The following is a 19,218-nucleotide window of genomic DNA, read 5'->3' as shown; positions in this document are numbered from 1 at the left end:
ATAACAAAGAAAGAAAAAGGAACATGACACTAACATAAAATTTTGCCATGAAATAGGCAGTAGTAGGATAACAACTTACCACTTGGGTGAGCTAATTTCTAATAAGAAAGAAAGAAAGAAAAAGAAGAAAAAGGAACATGACACTAACATAAAATTTTACCATGACACTAACAAGAGGATATGAGAAAGTTGGGAATTAAACCCAAGACACAAGTAATAATAGCACAACAACTTACCACTAGGTTGTGCTTAGTTGTAATAAGAAAAAAATAAAAGAAAAAAACTATTATAACACTGACATAAATTTTTGCTATGACAGGGTACTAATGAGAGAGAGAGAAACAAATGAGAAAATTGGGAATTGAACCCAAGACATAGACAACAATAGCATGACTCCCTACCACTAGGGTTGAGTAAATTGTAATTAAAAAAAATGAAAAAGAAAAGGAGCACGTATTTTTCCCATTTCAAACGTGTTTGTTTCCAAACGTTGGAATGCTTGCACGAACACAAATATTACGTTCTATGAATGTAACTGTTGAGAGATCAAGCTCAACTTAGTTTAGTTAGTTAGTCAACCATGTAACTTTATAGTTACCTAGATAGAATCTAGTTAGAAGTGTTGACTATAACGCCTTAAATAGGACCTTGTACTTAAGTGGGATATTCTAGATCCTCCACTCCTAAGTACATTTAATATAGGACTTACACATTAGTACTTGTATTCTACTCACACATATGCACCTTTGCACATGAGATGTATATATACCTCATTATGGGTATTTTTGTATTTGATGATGTTGATGTTAATTTAATATATAGTTACTCATCCCCCATCTTGTATTGTTCATAAGTGTATCTCTCTCTCTCTCTCTCTCTCACACACACACACACATATCACATAATTTTCCGCACTTAACTTAATCACATAATTAGGTACTAATTAACCCTTGCTTAATTACTTACCTAATTCTTAACAGTAACAAATTTCTAATATACACACATATATGTTCATAACATGTATACGATTAAATACGTATACATATGAGTACATATGTGTATATAAAAGAATCGTTAACCAATGAATGATGTAATTGAGATACCTAATTGAGGCATATAGCCTCTACGCACACGTAACATCCCAAAAAAACAAGAGTGAATGCAATGTGCAATTGAGGTATTGATCTCTAATGCATACGACACAAATCACATATCCAATATATAACAATTGAGGTATTGACCTCATACGCATACGACACAAATCACATATCAAATATATTTCAATTGCGGTATTGACCTCATACACATATGTAAATGTTTTATACAACCAATTATTACTACCACAACATAATTGAATCAATGAGATTATTACATATACACTTAAACATGATTAGAATGGGAAAAGAAAGAATAGGAAAAAAAAATTAAGAAAGGAATACCAAAGTTCTTATGTTGATGCCTTTCTAGATCAAGCTCAACCACACATCCATCGATCACCATCCAACAACAACAAAAAAAATCAACAAAAGAAACATTAGGAATCGAGGTTCTGGTACCAACTGTTAGAGCTAGTTCCTAATGTAAGCAAATGATAATGATATAATAGATAGATAGAAAAAGAGGAGAGAGAGAAAGAAGGGCGTCGATTCACCTGACCACCCCCGAGCGAAGGGATCAAGATGGACACGAGCCTTGATTGGCGTCCCATACCACCATCGTGGCACTTAGTCGCACCTGGTATTGGTGCGCTCACTTCAAGAGTTTGATCACCACTTAAGTAGAGTCTTGACGTAATTGAACGATGTGTGCAATGAAGGTAGCCAAGCCTCATATTTATAGGCAGACCCAAGGCCCCCATGCAAGTTCACACTTGGCCTTAATGGGTTGTCTCAATCCCCAAGGATTAAAAGTAATCATTCCCTTCTTTACACTCTCGTTTAACCCTCACACTTTATCTACGTGTAGATAATACTACGATACAATCTTACCACGGGATATTATATGGTCATGCCCGTAACAAGATCAAATCTAGTCTTGTGTGGTTTTGTCATTTGTAGTGTGCTACTACACTTCTTACATAAGAAGTTTGCCGACAGAACACCCAACATGATGATACGAGGGCATGGCGGGTGAATGCGCACCCACTTGAGAGCTATTGAATGATTGATGTGCATATATACATATATACATATATGTATGTATACACGGACGGTTTCCATACATACATTTATTTGCTTTGTATGTATGTTAATGTACATATATATGTATGTAGTCGATGGGGAGGGGTATGTCATGTAAATAAATAAATCAGAATTATGCTACTAATTATTAATAATCACACTTCTTCTAATTCCATACCATGACCTCCATCCATATCTCTCGTCTTCGCTCTGCTTTTTGCTTCTCTCTCTCTCTCTCTCTCTCTTTCTCTCCAAAACGTAAAGTTACGAACGAACCCTGAGAAGATCCGCGACACGCCATGACTAGCAGCAATCTTCCTCGACGAATCATCAAGGTAATGGATATCTTCTCTCTCATTATCCAGTTTCTCTGTCTTGTTTCGAGCTTAAAGTCCTTGTTTTTTGTTTTTTTTTGCACCCTTCTGATCGATCTGCAGGAAACTCAAAGATTGCTGAGCGAACCAGGTTAGCTTAAAGTTTCCCATTTTTCTTCAGATTTTTGCTTTTCTCTGATATGAAACTTGTGTGTGTGTTTTTGTCCATTCCCCCTTTCGTTTTGTTTATGGCTGATGTGACCTTTGTGTATTTTTTTCCCCACTAATTTGCTTCTCTCTAAATGTGATCTTATCTTTCATTAGTTTTCAAATGGTTTTCTGTTTTTATTTACTTTGCTTTCGATCTCCTGCTATGTTTTTTGTTTTCCTGTACTTCAAATTTTTTCCTTTTGAGGCGATCTTATGAGATATTTTACCCTTAATCTGCTTTTCTACGAGGCGATCTTGTGCTTGTGTCTTTTTCTCTATCTTTGCTTCCCTTTGCTTTCCTCTCATACCTGATCTTGTTTGTATGCTCTCTTCTCTTTGCTTCAAATTTTCCTTAGCTTAGTTATTTTTCTGTTGCCTGATCTTGTGTGTCGTTTGCTTTTTTCTGTGCTGTCTCCTGTCCTTCTGCTTTAATTTTCTTTTTTATTAAGTGATCTCGTGTTTTTTTCCCCTCTTTTCTTTGCTTTTCTCTGAGTTCTTTTGTCTGTAGGTTTCTCCTTTTTATGCTCTGTACTTTCTTCTTTTCTTCTCTGAATCTCTGAATTTTATTTCTAATTCTACACAGCTCCTGGAATCAGTGCTTCTCCATGTGAGGACAACTTGAGATATTTCAATGTCATGATTCTTGGTCCTGGTCAATCAGCTTATGAAGGTATTTCCTCTCATTGAAGAATCTTCATAAATATAATCATTTTATTTATATCTTTGTTGATGGATTCATGTTTGCCCTGAGGTTTTTATTTATTTATTTTCATGGAAAATATCTAGGAAAGTTTTGGTGAATTTCACAAATCATATCTTGTATAGTATGGAAAATCATGCAAAATACAAATCGAACCCCAATTCTTCCAAAAAATGTTGGGAAGAGTTTACTGAAATCATAGGATCAACATTTCCAGTAAATGAATGTTACCACAATAGGGGTAAGCCTGGATAGATCAGTGATTCAAAGTTACATCTTAAACACATACACACATACACACGTATATATTTTCTGTCTTACTAGATAAGTCACGTCTGCCATTTCTTTTATAGCGTTCTTCTTCTTTTATTTATTGTCTGTTTGCATTAAGCTTAATTCCTATATGTCAATGATGTATCTATCCATCCAAAATTTGTCGATATTCCAGAGTCAACTTTGAAAGATGTTTAAGATCATGAAGACTGTCATGTATAATATAATACATATTTTTTCTGCTTTTTTGAAAGATTCTTTGCGTTCTATGCTTAATCCCTTGCGTTATTATCTGTCATAACATGTAGCCTAACACCAATGCTTCTCTATGATGTTTTTCTGTCCAAATTTTGGTTCATATTGTGAAAGTCCATTTTGAAGCAACTGTTGGATCATGAACTTCATAAATGTATAGCAGTATGTAAAATCTATTAATTTTTTTCTTGAGCTTTTTGAAAGGTCTATTGGGGTTCTTCCATTGGAAGTTGTCTGAGCAAAATCTGTTTTTTGTTTCCTTGTAGGTGGAGTCTTTAAGTTAGAGCTATTCTTACCTGAAGAGTATCCCATGGCAGCACCTAAGGTGAGGAATAATGTCTTCCATTATACTGTTTAACTTGATGCATATCTTAACAAGTGATGATGAAGTATGTAAAGAATGAAATGAAAGAAAAGAAAATTTAAGCACCTTCCTTGTAGCTTTTAGGGAAAATTCCAAAATACTTGTATGTCTAAAAATCTCCCAGATGCCATGCCCTAAGATTTTCATTATTTCTGCAAATAGCCTTGTCAATCCTGAAAGAGGATGAATTGACAGTATAATTTCTCAACTACTGCATATAATTGAGAAAAAGTGATGAAATTCACCAAATATTTGCTCAAGTAGCTCATATAATTGCTTTAGAGGAGGTTGACTAAGGGTCTTTCAGGAAATATTGGAAATATAGGGAGATTCATTGAAGTCAGAGGCATGGCAGTTTTTCCCTGATATCACTTGTTGCTTATTTAAGATCAAGGATGAACGTGAGAGTGATTAGAGTGTGGCGTGCTGTGTTTTCTATATAATGTCTTTAATCCCTCCCTTTAGTATTTAAGGTTAATACCTCTGGGATAGCCTTATTCATTTTGTGTGCTTAAAATCTTGCTTTATTAGTGCAATGATATCCTCTTTCTTGAATAGGTGCGGTTTTTGACAAAGATATATCATCCTAATATCGACAAGGTATGTATGGTTTACACATTTATTGCAAATATAGCTACATGTAGAAAAAGGTTATCAAATAATGATCAGATCAATTATCTGTGCCCACTCTTATAGCTTGGTCGAATATGCTTAGACATACTGAAAGATAAGTGGAGCCCTGCACTTCAAATTCGAACAGTTCTTCTAAGGTATGTTGTTGCTGTTTTTACATTTATGATCTAAGAATGTGTATTTATTTCTTACCCCCAACAAAAAGGAATGCTATTATTCTAAGGTATGATTAACCACCCTTAAAAGAAAAAGAAAGATGTTTTTTGGTATTTTGATATTAAAAAGAGGGTAATTGCAGCATACAAGCACTTCTCAGTGCCCCCAATCCTGATGATCCACTGTCAGAGAATATTGCAAAACATTGGAAGGCTAATGAAGCTGAGGCGGTTGAAACCGGTGAGACTTTTGGATCTATTAACTGGCTTGTTTTGGAAACCTAATTATGATGTCAATTCAGTCAATGGAAAAACCCTGAATGCTGTAATGTTTTTGTCATTTCCCCAAATGCCAAAGAGGATGAATTGAGCATATAATTTGCTCAAATAGCACATATATCTGAAGAAAATAAGATGAATTGATTGTATAATTGCCCAAATAGCACATATATCTGAAGAAAATAAGATGAATCGATCATATAATTGCTCAAATAGCACATATAATTGCTGGAGAGAGAGTTGACCAAAGTATTTTCTGGAAATAACAAAAATTAGAGGCATTTTCGCAAAGTAAAGAAAAACTCAGGTATTTCGCAGGTTTTCCCTTAACTAAACTCTTTATGCTAGTTAGGGTAAGATCAGAGGAAGTATTTATTGTCTTGGTTTCTCAACCTAATATGAATTGTTATCCATTCTATTTGAAGCATTTCTGTATTATTCTTCACACAAACAACTGTTGATATTTGAAATCTGAAACAGCTAAGGAGTGGACAAGATTATATGCGACTGGAGTGTGAAATGTGCTCTGGTAGTTAATGGCTGCTATGGTGTAAGTAGTATATCTGATGCTAAATCATGATCGGCATCCATTAATGTATTTATGGAATGCAATGATTCCTTTCCAGAAGTATATATATCATGCTTTCATTAGTGCATTGTGTTAACACAATCTGAACATATACCTGTAGAGGACTCACTAATAAAAGAGGTTGGAAGTGACTTTTATCCTTCATAAACCATGATTCTATATGGATTTCTGGAAATTGTCAGGTTTTGGTTTAAGCATTAAAAATTGCTTCATGTACTATTCAGGTCTTAACATGATGACCCAAAGTCTATCTGGTTAATGTGTAAGAATCAATCTGTAATGGCTCAATTTTAATTTCACATTACTCATGTATTCTTGGTCTAAATGTTCTTAAAGCGTTCTGGAAGGTATTCCAGATCATTCTACCAAAAAATTGTGCATTAAAAAGTGACATAAGTGAAAAGGAGTAATCATTTGAATGGTTGCATGCAATATCTCATTGTGTTTATGAGATACAAGTGAATCAATTTACTTATTATTCTATTTATTATATCATGGAATGCAATTTTGATATTAGTATGGTGGGTTATTATCATTATTCAGAACTTTTTATCTCATATAATTATGAAACCATGATATGAACTCTCTGGTTTCATAACTTAACATCCATAATGTACGAGTTGAATTCTTCTTATGTTCATTTTTGCTTGCTGATGGATTTGGTCAAATTAATTGAAACTTGTGATCTGTTATGTTAGACCCAAGATCTATGTTTTGCATATGAGTGAGTGTATTGTTCCTTAAATGAGTTGTGATGTGACTTTGAACTGTCTGGTTCCAGAACTTACATGCTGATGTATAAATTGAGTTTTTGTTTTCCCATTTGCATGCCGATGGATTTGGACAAAATTCTGTCAAACTTCTGCTCATCTATGCTTTACATATGAGTGGATTGTTCCATAAATAAGTGGTTGCATACAAGTGCATCTTTCCTTTATTCATTTATGGCTTTGATATGTGGCTTTGATATATGAAGTGCAGATGTTGCTTGACGAGCTTGGAAGTTGAGTCCAATTTCAAATGGGTATTATTGATACATGATTATCTTAGACTTAGATATTTACTAATTGATTAACATAAAAGCTATGAAGATTGCAAATGTTGTTTCACATGGATACTAACAGCATAGGTCTTAGGATATGCTGTAAGTGATGAGGTTATGGCTTCAATTGGAGGGTTGTAAGAATGTGCAAATACAGGAAGATTATTATATAGAAAGTGAACTTGCTAAAAACAATAATGATGTATCACCCGAATATAGTGTTGTATCTTACACCAACCAAATCTTATTATGAATATATACAATGACCTAATATGTAGAGAGTTGCCTATAAATCTGAAAAGGGATACTGAAATTAGACACTTCTAATGTTTATTTTTTTACATATACACTGTACACATAGGAGAATTAGGCAGTTTTGTTTTTACATATATGAGAATTATGTGGAGCATAATTGTGTATCTTGCTTATTGGTTACATACAAGAATCGACACTGAATAAATTTAAAGTTGAGATTTAGCATTGACATCCACTGAACTTAGCATTGTTCTCTTTGGACCAGTTTGGAGTTCAAGGCTTAGTATCGTCGTCCTTGAATTTGGTAGGGTTGGGTTTGGTGTTGACATCCTTAAACTTGTTCTGGGGTTAAGGCATTCTGTTCATAATCCTTAAAGGAGTTTGAACCTTAGCATCACAGTTCTAAATCCAATAAATGTGTAGCATCTAGCAACTTGAGATTTAGGATTGACATCCACTGAATTTAGCATTGTTATCTTTCAGCTTGGAGTTTTAAGGCTTAGCATCATCGTCCTTGAATTTGGTAGGGTTGGGTTTGGTGTTGACATCCTTAAACTTGTTTTGGGGTTAAGGCATTCTGTTCATCATCCTTAAAGGAGTTTGAAGCTTAGCATCATAGTTCTTAATCCATTCAGGATTTATTGCTTGCATTTTCCATGCTCATGTTTCATCTCTTTAAACCACAGTTTTCATTTGCCTCAGTCAGCATGCCAACTGCTGCATATATATTTTTCATGGAGACAAATGCAGAGGCACAATTTTTATCCAGCTGTAGTGATTGCTCAAAGGCCCATCTTCCTAGTTCCAAGTTTACCCATTTGTAACAAGCACTCATTATAGCCAACAATAATGGAAGATGGTCAGAAGATTGCACCTTATCAAGTAAAACCTTAGCCTTGTCAAGGTGTCCAGCACGGCCTAAGAGATCAATCATACATGTGTAGTGATCTAGTGTAGGAGAAAGACCATAAACAACACACATATCATCAAAAAGCTTTTCTCCCTCCAACAATAACCCCGCATGACTGCATGCGGTTAGTGAAACAAGAAAAGTAACTAATGTCGGCATCACACCATTTGCCTTCATTTTATTGAAGAGTTCTAGAACTGCTTGGGCTTCTCCAAGCTGAGCATAACCTGCCATCAAGGCAGTCCATGATACAATATCTTGCACTTCAAGCTGCTCGAACACTGCTCGTGACTTTTCAATTGCACCACACTTTGCATACATATCTACCAATGTATTGCCGAGAACAAGGTCTTTATGCAATAACCCACGTTTTCTGACCTCAGCATCTATGTCTTCCCCGATTTGAAGAGATCCTATAATGCCACAAGCCTTTAAAACACAATTATAAGTCATCGCATCAGGAGAAACTCCCTCATCTCGCATTTGGCCAAAACATTTCAAGGCTTCATCACCAAGCTTGTACTCGGTATATCCTGCTATCAAGGCAGTCCAAGACACAACATCCCTCACTGGAAGATGCTCAAATACTTCTCTTGCCTTGTCAAACGCACCAGATTTTGCATATGTATCTACTAATGTATTGCCAAGCATGAGGTCTCTTTGTAATAACCCTTCCTTTCTCACCTCAGCATTTATAGCATCCACAATCTTAAAAGATCTTTCTGTAACACAAACTCTCAAGATGGAAATAAAAGTTACAGCATGTGGAGAAAGACCCTCATCTTGCATCTGCCGGAAGCATATCAAAGCTTCATCACCAAATCCATGCTGGGCATACCCAGATATTAATGCTGTCCAAGCAACAACATCCCTAATGGCAAGAAAATCAAACACTTCGCGTGCTTTTACAAGCTCGCCACATTTAGCATACATATCTAATAATGCAGTACCAAGAACAACGTCTTTTTGCAATAATCCTTGTTTTCTCACATCAGCATCTATTATTTCGCCAATTTCGAGTGATCCTACAACTCCACAAGCTTTTGAAATGCATATGTAAGTTACTGAACTAGGGGGAATTCCCTCATCTTGCATTTTCCTGAAACATTGTAGGGCTTCATCACTGAGGCCATGTTGGACATATCCAGCTATCAATGCATTCCATGACACAACATTTCGTGCTGGAAGTTGTTCAAATATTTCTTGTGCTTTTTCAAGTGCTCCATACTTGGCATACATGTCTACTAAAGCAGTGCCAAGCATGACATTGTTTTGCCACATGCCTTTCTCTCTAACTTCACTAGCTACTACTTCTCCCATATCCAAACATCCTACAAGACCACAAGCTTTCAAAATACAGATATATGTTATTGCATTTGGAGAGATTCCCTCACTTTTCATTTGCTTGAAGCAATTTAGGGCTTCAAAACCAAACCCATGTTGGGCATATCCTGTAATCATTGCATTCCAAGTTGCAACATTTTGCATTTTCCTAAATTCTTCAAACACTTCTTGAGCTTTCACAAGTGCCCCACACTTAGCAAACATGTCTACTAATGCAGTACCCAACATAATGTCTTTCTGCAGTAACCCTTTATCCCTCACCTCGTTGGCTATGTATTCTCCTATACCAAGAGACCTTATGATGCCACAAGCTTTCAAGCTACAAATATAAGTTACTATATCCGGAGGAATTCCCTCGTCTTGCATCTGTGTAAAACATTTTAAAGCTTCATCACCAAATCCGTGATGAGAATATCCAGCAATCAATGCATTCCAAGACACAACATCTCGCATAAGAAGTTGGTCGAATACTTTTCGAGCCCTTTTAAGAGAGCCACACTTTGCGTACATGTCTACTAATGTATTTCCAAGAACAATATCCTTCTCCAATAATCTTTTTCTCCTTATTTGAGCCTCAATATCTTCTCCAAGCTTAAGGTTCTTCACAATACCGCAAGCTTTCAAAGCACAAACATAGGTCACAGCATCAGGTGCTATACCCTCATCTTGCATTCTTTCAAAGAATCTCAATGCTTCATGTCCTCTCCGATGTTGAGAATATCCGACAATCAATGCATTCCACACCCTAACATTCCTTATGGGAATTTGTTCGAATACTTCTTTTGCTTTTTCTAGAGACCCACATTTTGCATAGGTTCGAATCAAGGCAATTCCAATATAAACATCTCTTCTAATCAAGTCTCTTTTACTCACAATATCAGCGTGGATCCTTGTGATTTTGCAGAAATCCTTATCTTTTCCACATGATTTGATCAAATCTAAAAGATGGGACCGATCCCCAAACTGAAGCAAGGGAATTTCCTCGAGATTCAGCTTGATACATTCCATATCAGAGGAAATCTCCTCAAAGATTCAGCTTGACTTAAGATTCTAAATATCAATTCGTGTGATCTGATTCTGCTTCTTTTTCTTCTTCGTCTTCTAATTTGAGTTGGATCCAAAGTGGGTTATAGAATGAATCAATACACAAGGGCGTCTGTGTTTGTTCATGAATGAAAAACGAGAGAGCACAATGAGGAGCAGAAGAAGATACTTACCCTCTTGGTAAGATCTCTGAAATACTCCTGGTGCGCAGGATACGGCCATGATCATGATCATGATCATTATCATGACACAACCTTAATCAATTCAAAATGGATATGGAAAACATTAGGAATACCCACGCCTCCATATACTATCTATCCTCTTTTTAACATAACACCCCCGGTGGCCCATCTCGAGAGTGTCAAACTAATAGGCTTTTGTCAACAAGCTCATATTTCAAGTTTCCTTTGCAAACAAGAGTTTACAAACGAAAAATAGTGTTTCACTTCCCGGTGCCCTTGCGCGATTATTTAGCCTTCTTCTTCGATTAAGCATCCGAGATGAGTGAACCGGACCTGCATTCCCTGATCTATGATCTAACCGACTGACACCAAGTTCTTGGTGATCGTCGGGACGTGCAAGACATTCCTTAGCCGTCCTTTCTGGCCGACATGGTTGAGTGGGACATCTCCAATGTGCTCGATTGGATGAGAGGTGTTGTCGCTGGTTTCGATGACCCCTGACTGTTTTAGCTTTTCAAGATGTGAGAACCATTCTTCATGGCTTCTCATGTGGTTGGATGCACCAAAATCCACATACCACACCTCGTTTGGCTTCGAGGTGCTCATCTTCATCATGTTGGCCTTGTGCTTCATCAGAAAGGTTGGGCACGTTCTTGCTCCTCCAGAGCCGGTTTCTTTGTTCGGCTTTCTCGATTCAGATTTGTTCGACTTAGCCTTCTTCTTCCAGCGCTCGCTTTCTCTGTGGCGTGCCGGTTTCCGGCACTGCCTTGACTTCCCTTGCTCGTGGAGGGTTTGGAATTGTTGTTGGCATTTCGATTATGCCTCTGATTCAACTCTTGTCGGTCACCACCATTGCGTGTCGATCCACCACGTTCTCCACAACCACGGAGCCTATCCACCTCCGTGTACAACATTTGGCTATCAGGTTGCATGCTCCTTGACGCACTACGTGGTTTTCTTCAACCATAAGCATTGATTGTAGGTCGAAAAACGATGATGGTTTCTCCTCGTGCAAATAGCCGTCCGGATCGGCCCGTACCTTTGAGATAGACCACCAAGGCAAAGCTCCACCATTTTGTCCTCGTCCACCGTCACATTGATGGACCCCAAGGCATCACAGATTTCCTTGATCTTTGTTACCCGGTGGGACAAGTGTGAATCGAACCAAAGGGAGCTCAACACTAACAACCAAAACAAGGGAAGCCGAATATCAAGGAAGGAACCGATGGAAAGCGCCAAGCAGAAGGAAGCTATGTATATCGGGGATTAGTGAACACAGAAGGGGGGAGATATAGAGGACCAATAGGAATAGACTGATAGAGAGTGAGTGAGTGTTACCGTATATTCTTGGTACTTGTAATTGTATGCTACACTTTAATCAAATATATATAGATCTTGTGGGTAACTTCAGTGTTCTGTCTCATCTCTATTTCATATATACATATATATATATACCAAGTTCGGTCTGTGTAAAGGACGTATATAAGGATCGGTTGTGGGCGATCCCACAACATAGCCTTCTTATTTCTCCGGTCGTGATCCCACCCCAAATGGGACAGTCTAAATAACGATCACGGGTCTCAGGATGTCATATACCCCGTAATGACTTGGTTAACAATCTCGGTAGGACGCCATGACCCCCCAACTCTCCTTTGCACCACAAGACCTTGACCCGATTACTCAAGAGGGGTAATCGAAGGTGTTTCTCCGGGAGGGAGTAACAATCTTCGTAGTGTAGTTGGTCACTGTCATATCCCTCTATCAGATATTGTTGAGCTCTTGGCGAAGCTCCAACTTGTAGGTCGTGGTACTCGCGGCGAAAATCTTCTTCAGATTTTCCCAAGCTTCCTTTGGTGTCTTTGCATTCTGAATGTAGCCCAACGTCTAATCGTGCACACAAGACGTAAGACAGTACAATACTCTACTTGTCGCATGTTCCCATGCTAGAAAATCCTTGTGTGTCAATTCTGGCGCTACTTCATTTTCTCCATGGATGTAACTCCAGTAGCCATGCCCAAGTAGGTACTGGTGCATCTTGTACTCCCAAGACGCGTAGTTGCTTTTGTCCAATTTCTTTGTCAGAAAAGCATGGCCCATTCCTATGTCCATTTTCTTCTATTTGTCTGCACTTGTCCAGGGATTAGAGGTTTGTTTGTGTTGAAACACTTGTTGGCAGTAGAGGATTCTCAACCCTCATGCTCTGATACCATGTAAAGATAAGTGTGGAAGGTAAAACAGGACACAATCGACTCAGTCAAACAGCAATAGAGAAAACACAGAAAAATGGAGATATACAGAACACGGGAGAGATAGAGAGAGTTGAAGACTCAAGAAACTCTATTCAAAAAATATATGCTCTGTGTACATACAATGCGCTCAGAGAGCACTTTTATACAAGTCCTCAAAGGACTGACAAGTACTTCAATGCTCATAAATGAGCTACTGAAACAAACTCCCAAAAATGTAACTACCTAGTAAACTAGGAGCGTAGGCCTCTAATGGCCTGGTGGGGAGATGGCCTACCGGCTCCCCGCCAATCCGGCTCTCCACCTCCAACTCCCAGCTTCTTCAGCCAATCCAGGCCTAGCCGATCGGTCCTCATCTAATCCGGCTCTTGGCTTATTTAGCTGATCCGGCCCATGTTGAGCTTGCTTCTCAACATTATCATCAGATATAAAGAAATGAATTACTTTCTTTACATCACCTGAAACTCGATAATAAGTTAAATGACCATAAATTGTTATCTATACTAACCACAAGTGCATGAATTGAATTTCATTTTGCTCCTTTAAAGTATAATATTTTACAAAATCTACTATTGAGATGACTTTGTTGTTTGGAAAATACGATATACAAGTCTTGAATTTTGGTTGGCTTGCTATAAGTAAATGAAGTTGTGCTTAATTAACTTTGTTAGAGATACTAAAAAAAGAAGACAAATCTCTTGGTTTGAGAAACGTTTTGACTAAATCATTTCGTTTACACTCCTTGCCTTTATAAGTTGTCTTAACATTTACAAACAAGTTTACGGGGATTAAAATTTCACTACTTAACTCTTTTGGACACCACATAAATCTAGCAAGACCACAATCTAAACATATACCCACAATACACTTATAATAGTGGTAGACCGTCTCAAATCCTCGAGGACACAATATTGAATCTAAAAGTCTAGTCATTGATCTGTAAACATGCTTTGATACCTTGCATTCTTATGTACGGTTAGATTGACAAATTGGACATTCACAAGTGCATACCACATCCTGAATTGTGGAGTTATAGTGATAGAATAGGTTATTTGAATCCTTAAGATAATCCATTTGTACGCGGTAAATGCAACAACATGTGAATCAATCCTTCAAGCATTTCATAAAAAATGGTTTAAGAGACTCGAATGTTCATAGTTTAAATTTGATTGTTGGATGCATTTGCTTAAACCTAATAAATAAATCAACTTGTGTAAAAGAAAAGGTTAGTGTGAGATAGCCAATTGGTGATTGTGTAATTTGCACCTTTGTTAATTAGTTGTGTCGAAAAGGGTATGAAGTTAAATATCTTATAAATATTGGTAGCTATTGATGTATGAATAAAAGCTATTGGAGTGTAACTAGTATAGTCATTAGTAGTTGATTAGCTATAGTTACTAACTGATGTAGCTAATTAGTTATGAATAAAAGCTAATGTAGTGTAACTAGTTATAGTTACTAGCTTATTAGCTCTAACTACTAACTGATGTAGCTTGTAGTTAATGAAGAGCATAAGTTTGTATTATCTTATTAGCTAGTGGTAGCTAATTAGCTCTAACTAAAAGCCGATTGTCTAACTAGCTTATAGTTATCAATAGTTAATAAGCTATTTTAACTAAGGTATCCAACTAATTATCCATTGAATAGAGTGTTTTTCTTCTTAGCTAATTAGTTGTGGCTAGTAGCTACAGTAATGTAAAATTGTGGTGAGTAATTATGGTAATGTAAATAGCTTATTAGTTTTTAGTAGTTACATAACTATGACTACTAGTTGATGTAGTTATTAGCTATTGAATAATGTGTTTTGCTGCATAGCTAATTAGCTATGACTAGTAGCTATTGTAATATAAATAGCATATTAGCTTTTAAAGGTTAACTAGTTATGGCCACTAGCTTATCAGTAATGTACTGTAATTAACAAATTCAATAGTTGTAGCTAATGACTAATAGCTAGGAAAACTAACACTGAGTTATCTTAGCTTATTGACATTGATAACAGGAATAAGATAAATGTTAGCTTTTTGCATAGCTAATATTAAGTTATTTTGAGGACACGTCTAATTACAGTTCACATTCTCGTGCATTCAACGATTTACTTGTTCTAACTGTCCATCGAATTGAGGATGGTCCATGGAGCTAATGCTCAAGTTAGTTTCTAACTACTTGAAGACTTGTGTCCAAAAGTCACTCGTAAACTTTGAATCTCAATCACACGCAATATCCATTGGTAACCCATAAAAATGAAATAACTCATGAACAAATTGATAAGTCAATTTAGAAGTTATTACTATGATTTTAGTAGTAATAAACTTGACCACTTTAGTTAGTCCATCAACTACTACCCAAATGACTTAATGACCTTTTTGGGTGAACAACTCCAGTATAGGCGGAATCAAAGGCATACATGGAGTTTTTAGACTACTAGCCAAGGTGGACGACCGTGATATGTTGACTAGGATTACCACCAAGATATGTAAAGATATGTATTCTCTTGGACCGCAAGAATTTGTTTATAGGTTGAGAATGGGTCTTGTTGGCAAAGGCTGAGAGAGTTTTCATGGATATAATTAGCCTTATCTTGCCAAAGGCCATCGTTTATATTTGTTTTTGTTTTTTTTATAGACACTTGTGGAGTGGAAACTATTATGTACAAATTGTAGATTGCCTTTGGCATTGCTAATTTTAATGCCAATGGAGTATAGTTTTTGTGAAAAAAAAAAAAGACCTTTTTGGGTGCAAGAAAGGCTAACAATAAAATTCATGGATATACTTTCCCATTTATTATTGGGAATGTCCAAGGGATGTAAAAGTCCCACGACTTTAAGCCACTTGGCTTTGTTAACCTAACATTGGTGACATTTTAGTCACATAGTTATGTATGCCAGGACACATCTTAGGCCAATAGAATTGAGTAGAGATAAGAATGAGTGTGTGATTTATTCTAGGGTGTGTTGTTAAGGGTGCATCGTGGCATTAAAAAAGAATTCTTTTTTACCTTAGGACAATTTAGAACATAAACATTCTTACTATAGTAAAGCAGACCTAGCAATGTGGAAGGATCCCTTCGAGGGTGTGGTGATGTTTATTCTAGACTCAACTCTTGTCCAATCTTTTGCAAAACATTTTTTTTCACTTGGATATTGATGCACTTAGTCACATCTGTGAAGTTAACATGCTTAGTTTCACTAAAATAACATCAGATCTTTATGATCAACTTTCATGGAACACTTTCGATATCTTATGGAAAAATCAAAGTTCTAGATAAGATTTGCCCATCAGGCTTACAACCCAAAAGGTCTTTTGGTCACAAAAATGTTTCAAGAACTCGTCGCCTAAAGTTACTATAAAACTTTTTCCATAAAGATAGTTGTGACACGACCTTAGTGCCTAGATAAATGCAAATAATTTCTTTTCTTGGAAGGTATACCCACAATGATTAGGATCAAGTTTCTTACTCTTAAATGTTATAGATTTACCATCTTGATATAGAATAACACCTATAGAATCACGTGGATCGGTTTCAACCTGAAAAGGTTTTGAAAGATATAATAAAAGAAGCGAAGGAGAATTTCTCACATGTTCCTTTAGCATCTTAAAAACAAGGTCTAAAGTAACAATCCATATTATCAGTTTTGTAGACTTGCGGATGTGAACTTTAAGAATATCAGTAAACTGGATCATCAATTGGGAGTAATTACGAAGATATTTTCGTAAAAACCTCACAAAACCAAGGAATGATTGAACTTCTTGAAATTTTTTAAGAGTGGGCCAAAGTGTGACTTTCTCAATGCAAGACGAATCAATTTCGACTCATTCGATTATGAGATATCTGAGATATGTAATTGATTTTTTGAAGAACTCCCATTTCTAGATCTTCGCATAAAACTATTTTTCATGCAATATTTGTAGAACAAAGTAGACATGTTTACCATGTTCTTCCAATTTACGACAATAAACTAGAATATCATCCAAGAAAATAATGACGAATTTTCCAAGTTATTCTCGAAACATGTCATTCACTTCTTGTTGAAATGTGATCGGAACAATGGACAAACCAAAAGGCATGATAAAAACTCATAATGGTCCTTGTGCATTCAAAATTTTGTTTTAGGAATATCATCCTCACTTATATGAACTTGATGGTAGCTTATATGGAGATCAGATTTTGAGAAATATCGAGCTCCTTAGAGACATCCAATCAAGCCATTTCCTTATGGCAATGGATTTGAATTCTCAATTGTCACTTTATTCTCTTCGAAACAACTCATTTGATACAAAGATATATTTATTGTGCAACCACAAGTAACAAATCTATACGATGGTCTACATTACATTTAGGAGGTATAACCCATGTGGTGGTTTGTTACCATACGAGATGTACGGAGATTTGAGTGTTATGAGTGAGGGTGAAAGATTATAGTGTTCTGTGAATGTGTAATGTATACGATTATGAGTGTGAGTGTAACTATGAGTATATGCGTAAGTGTGGACAAATAGGAAAGGGTGTGAGTGAGTGATATGTGTGGATGGCTAAAGGGGCATGCACCCGTATGTATAGAACCCCTCATTGTACTATTTAAACCCCTTATGGGGAATGAATGAAATATGAAGAGTTCTCTCTCATCTCTCTCTCTCTCTCTCTCTCTCTCTCTCTCTCTCTCTCCCTCATGTTGAACCCCTTTGGGAGGGGAGGTGGAGCCATTCTAGGCGCCACCCGCCACCATACAATTATTTAATGTTTTATTGAATGGTTCACTTAGAAAAACATTAGAAAAATCATTTAATGTTTTATTGAATGGTTACTGTTCAAAGTAAGATACGTGAGCCTTGACACTAATGACATTTTAATCTTGAATGCCCCTATCAAGTACGAGTAAAATAAAGTAGAATAATACAACTCAAATACTAATAGAGAGGAAATAATCGAGGGAGATTTCTTTTGACACACCGAATAAAATGGGTATAATCATTTAGTGTAAATGTTATTGAATGGTAAACTCAATCAATAGATAGAGAAGAGTTTTTATTAAATCACAAGGATAACCCAATATTTAGTGGAATGAATACTCATTATAAGGAAATCCACTTTTCTACGTAAATATTAATTTAAATTGCCAATGAATTAATATCCCATTGATGTATTGCACTCTTACGATGAAGTAATCTATTACTTAATGTTTTTTTGTTGCCCATTCTCAACAACAATAGTATGACCCTATTATAACAAATCTGAGTATTCCAAGTAGTTGGGAGTGGAGAATGATATTAACCCCTTCGCAAAGCTAGGAAAGGTTGATACAAATGCGTACAATGAACATATTCGATTGGTACATACATGGGCCTTACGACCAATATTTTATATTGAAAATATTAAGACTTATAGGGTCGTTAAAAACAAAGAACACAACATTTCCCATAGCATTAAAACACAAAAAGAGAAGCAAAGATTACCAATGAATGCCACATCAAAGATTGTCATGTAAAAATCAATAAGTATTCAGACCTTGAACGACAGATCAATTTGGTTGCCATTTATATTCCACTTTTGATCCTTTGTAGAAAATTATAGTTTATGTAGATTCTAAGGAATTCTTACGTTGCTCTTCCAATATCTATCAAGATAGCTATATTGCCCGACCTTTTCTAATCCTAAATAAGCATTAGTAATCCATGATATTTGTAATTTAAAATTATATCAACAAACTTTTCCATATCAATTCTTGTGTTAAGGTGTACCTATGTATTTGTAATTAAAATTAAGACCATCTTTAGTTAAGGGACATAATTACTGTATATTCAATTCTACTCATTAGCAACTTGAATCAAAAGAACTACATGAAACCCATATTTGCAAGACTTGTTATAGAAGTTAGGAAACTTCTAAACCCTAAACCATTATTAGCAATTTATGGTCTAGAAATATTGCAACTATTACAATATCTCAATTTGGTCATAATCATCCATTCTGTTAGTATAATAAAAAGAAAGCCGTCTAGAGAAATTAATGGATTAAATGGATTGTTTGAACTCAAATAAATAATCGAACCATGTCCTAAAACTTTTTCAAATAAAAAAATTCACAAAGATGAAAACATATATATTCAGCCATTACTCTGAATAGTAGTCATATACTTTTCAGCCAATACTCAAGTATATGGCACAGCCATTCACTTGTCAAGTAGTCATATACTCATATTTTCTCTTTTCAGGTCCATGCCCAGAGAGATTCGAACTATCCCCAAT

The 19,218-nt window shown here is 36.1% G+C and overlaps 2 protein-coding genes across 2 annotated transcripts; one reads left to right on the top strand and one right to left on the bottom strand.

The window, feature by feature from the left end:
- Positions 1-2,371: 2,371 nt before the first annotated feature.
- On the top strand, positions 2,372-6,171 carry LOC147869182 (ubiquitin-conjugating enzyme E2 36-like). Its single transcript, XM_087327038.1, has 8 exons — positions 2,372-2,515; positions 2,618-2,645; positions 3,288-3,374; positions 4,199-4,257; positions 4,855-4,896; positions 4,993-5,066; positions 5,228-5,325; positions 5,844-6,171. Exons 1-8 carry the CDS (start codon positions 2,480-2,482, stop codon positions 5,879-5,881), a joined length of 462 nt encoding a protein of 153 aa, XP_087183164.1. The 5' UTR covers positions 2,372-2,479; the 3' UTR covers positions 5,882-6,171.
- A 1,281-nt stretch (positions 6,172-7,452) lies between these two features.
- LOC147869181 (pentatricopeptide repeat-containing protein At3g09040, mitochondrial-like) lies at positions 7,453-10,860 on the bottom strand. The gene has a single exon (XM_087327029.1). It carries the CDS (start codon positions 10,509-10,511, stop codon positions 7,917-7,919), a length of 2,595 nt encoding a protein of 864 aa, XP_087183155.1. The 5' UTR covers positions 10,512-10,860; the 3' UTR covers positions 7,453-7,916.
- Positions 10,861-19,218: the final 8,358 nt, after the last annotated feature.

This window comes from Azolla caroliniana, unplaced genomic scaffold (assembly GCF_043228905.1).
Source record: "Azolla caroliniana isolate FFs.n. ecotype wild unplaced genomic scaffold, voAzoCaro1.0.p SCAF_1, whole genome shotgun sequence".
In the NCBI taxonomy this organism is placed as follows: domain Eukaryota; kingdom Viridiplantae; phylum Streptophyta; class Polypodiopsida; order Salviniales; family Salviniaceae; genus Azolla; species Azolla caroliniana.
The sequence above is the reverse complement of the archived record's forward strand: the minus strand, read 5'-3'. Positions and strand labels throughout refer to the sequence as shown.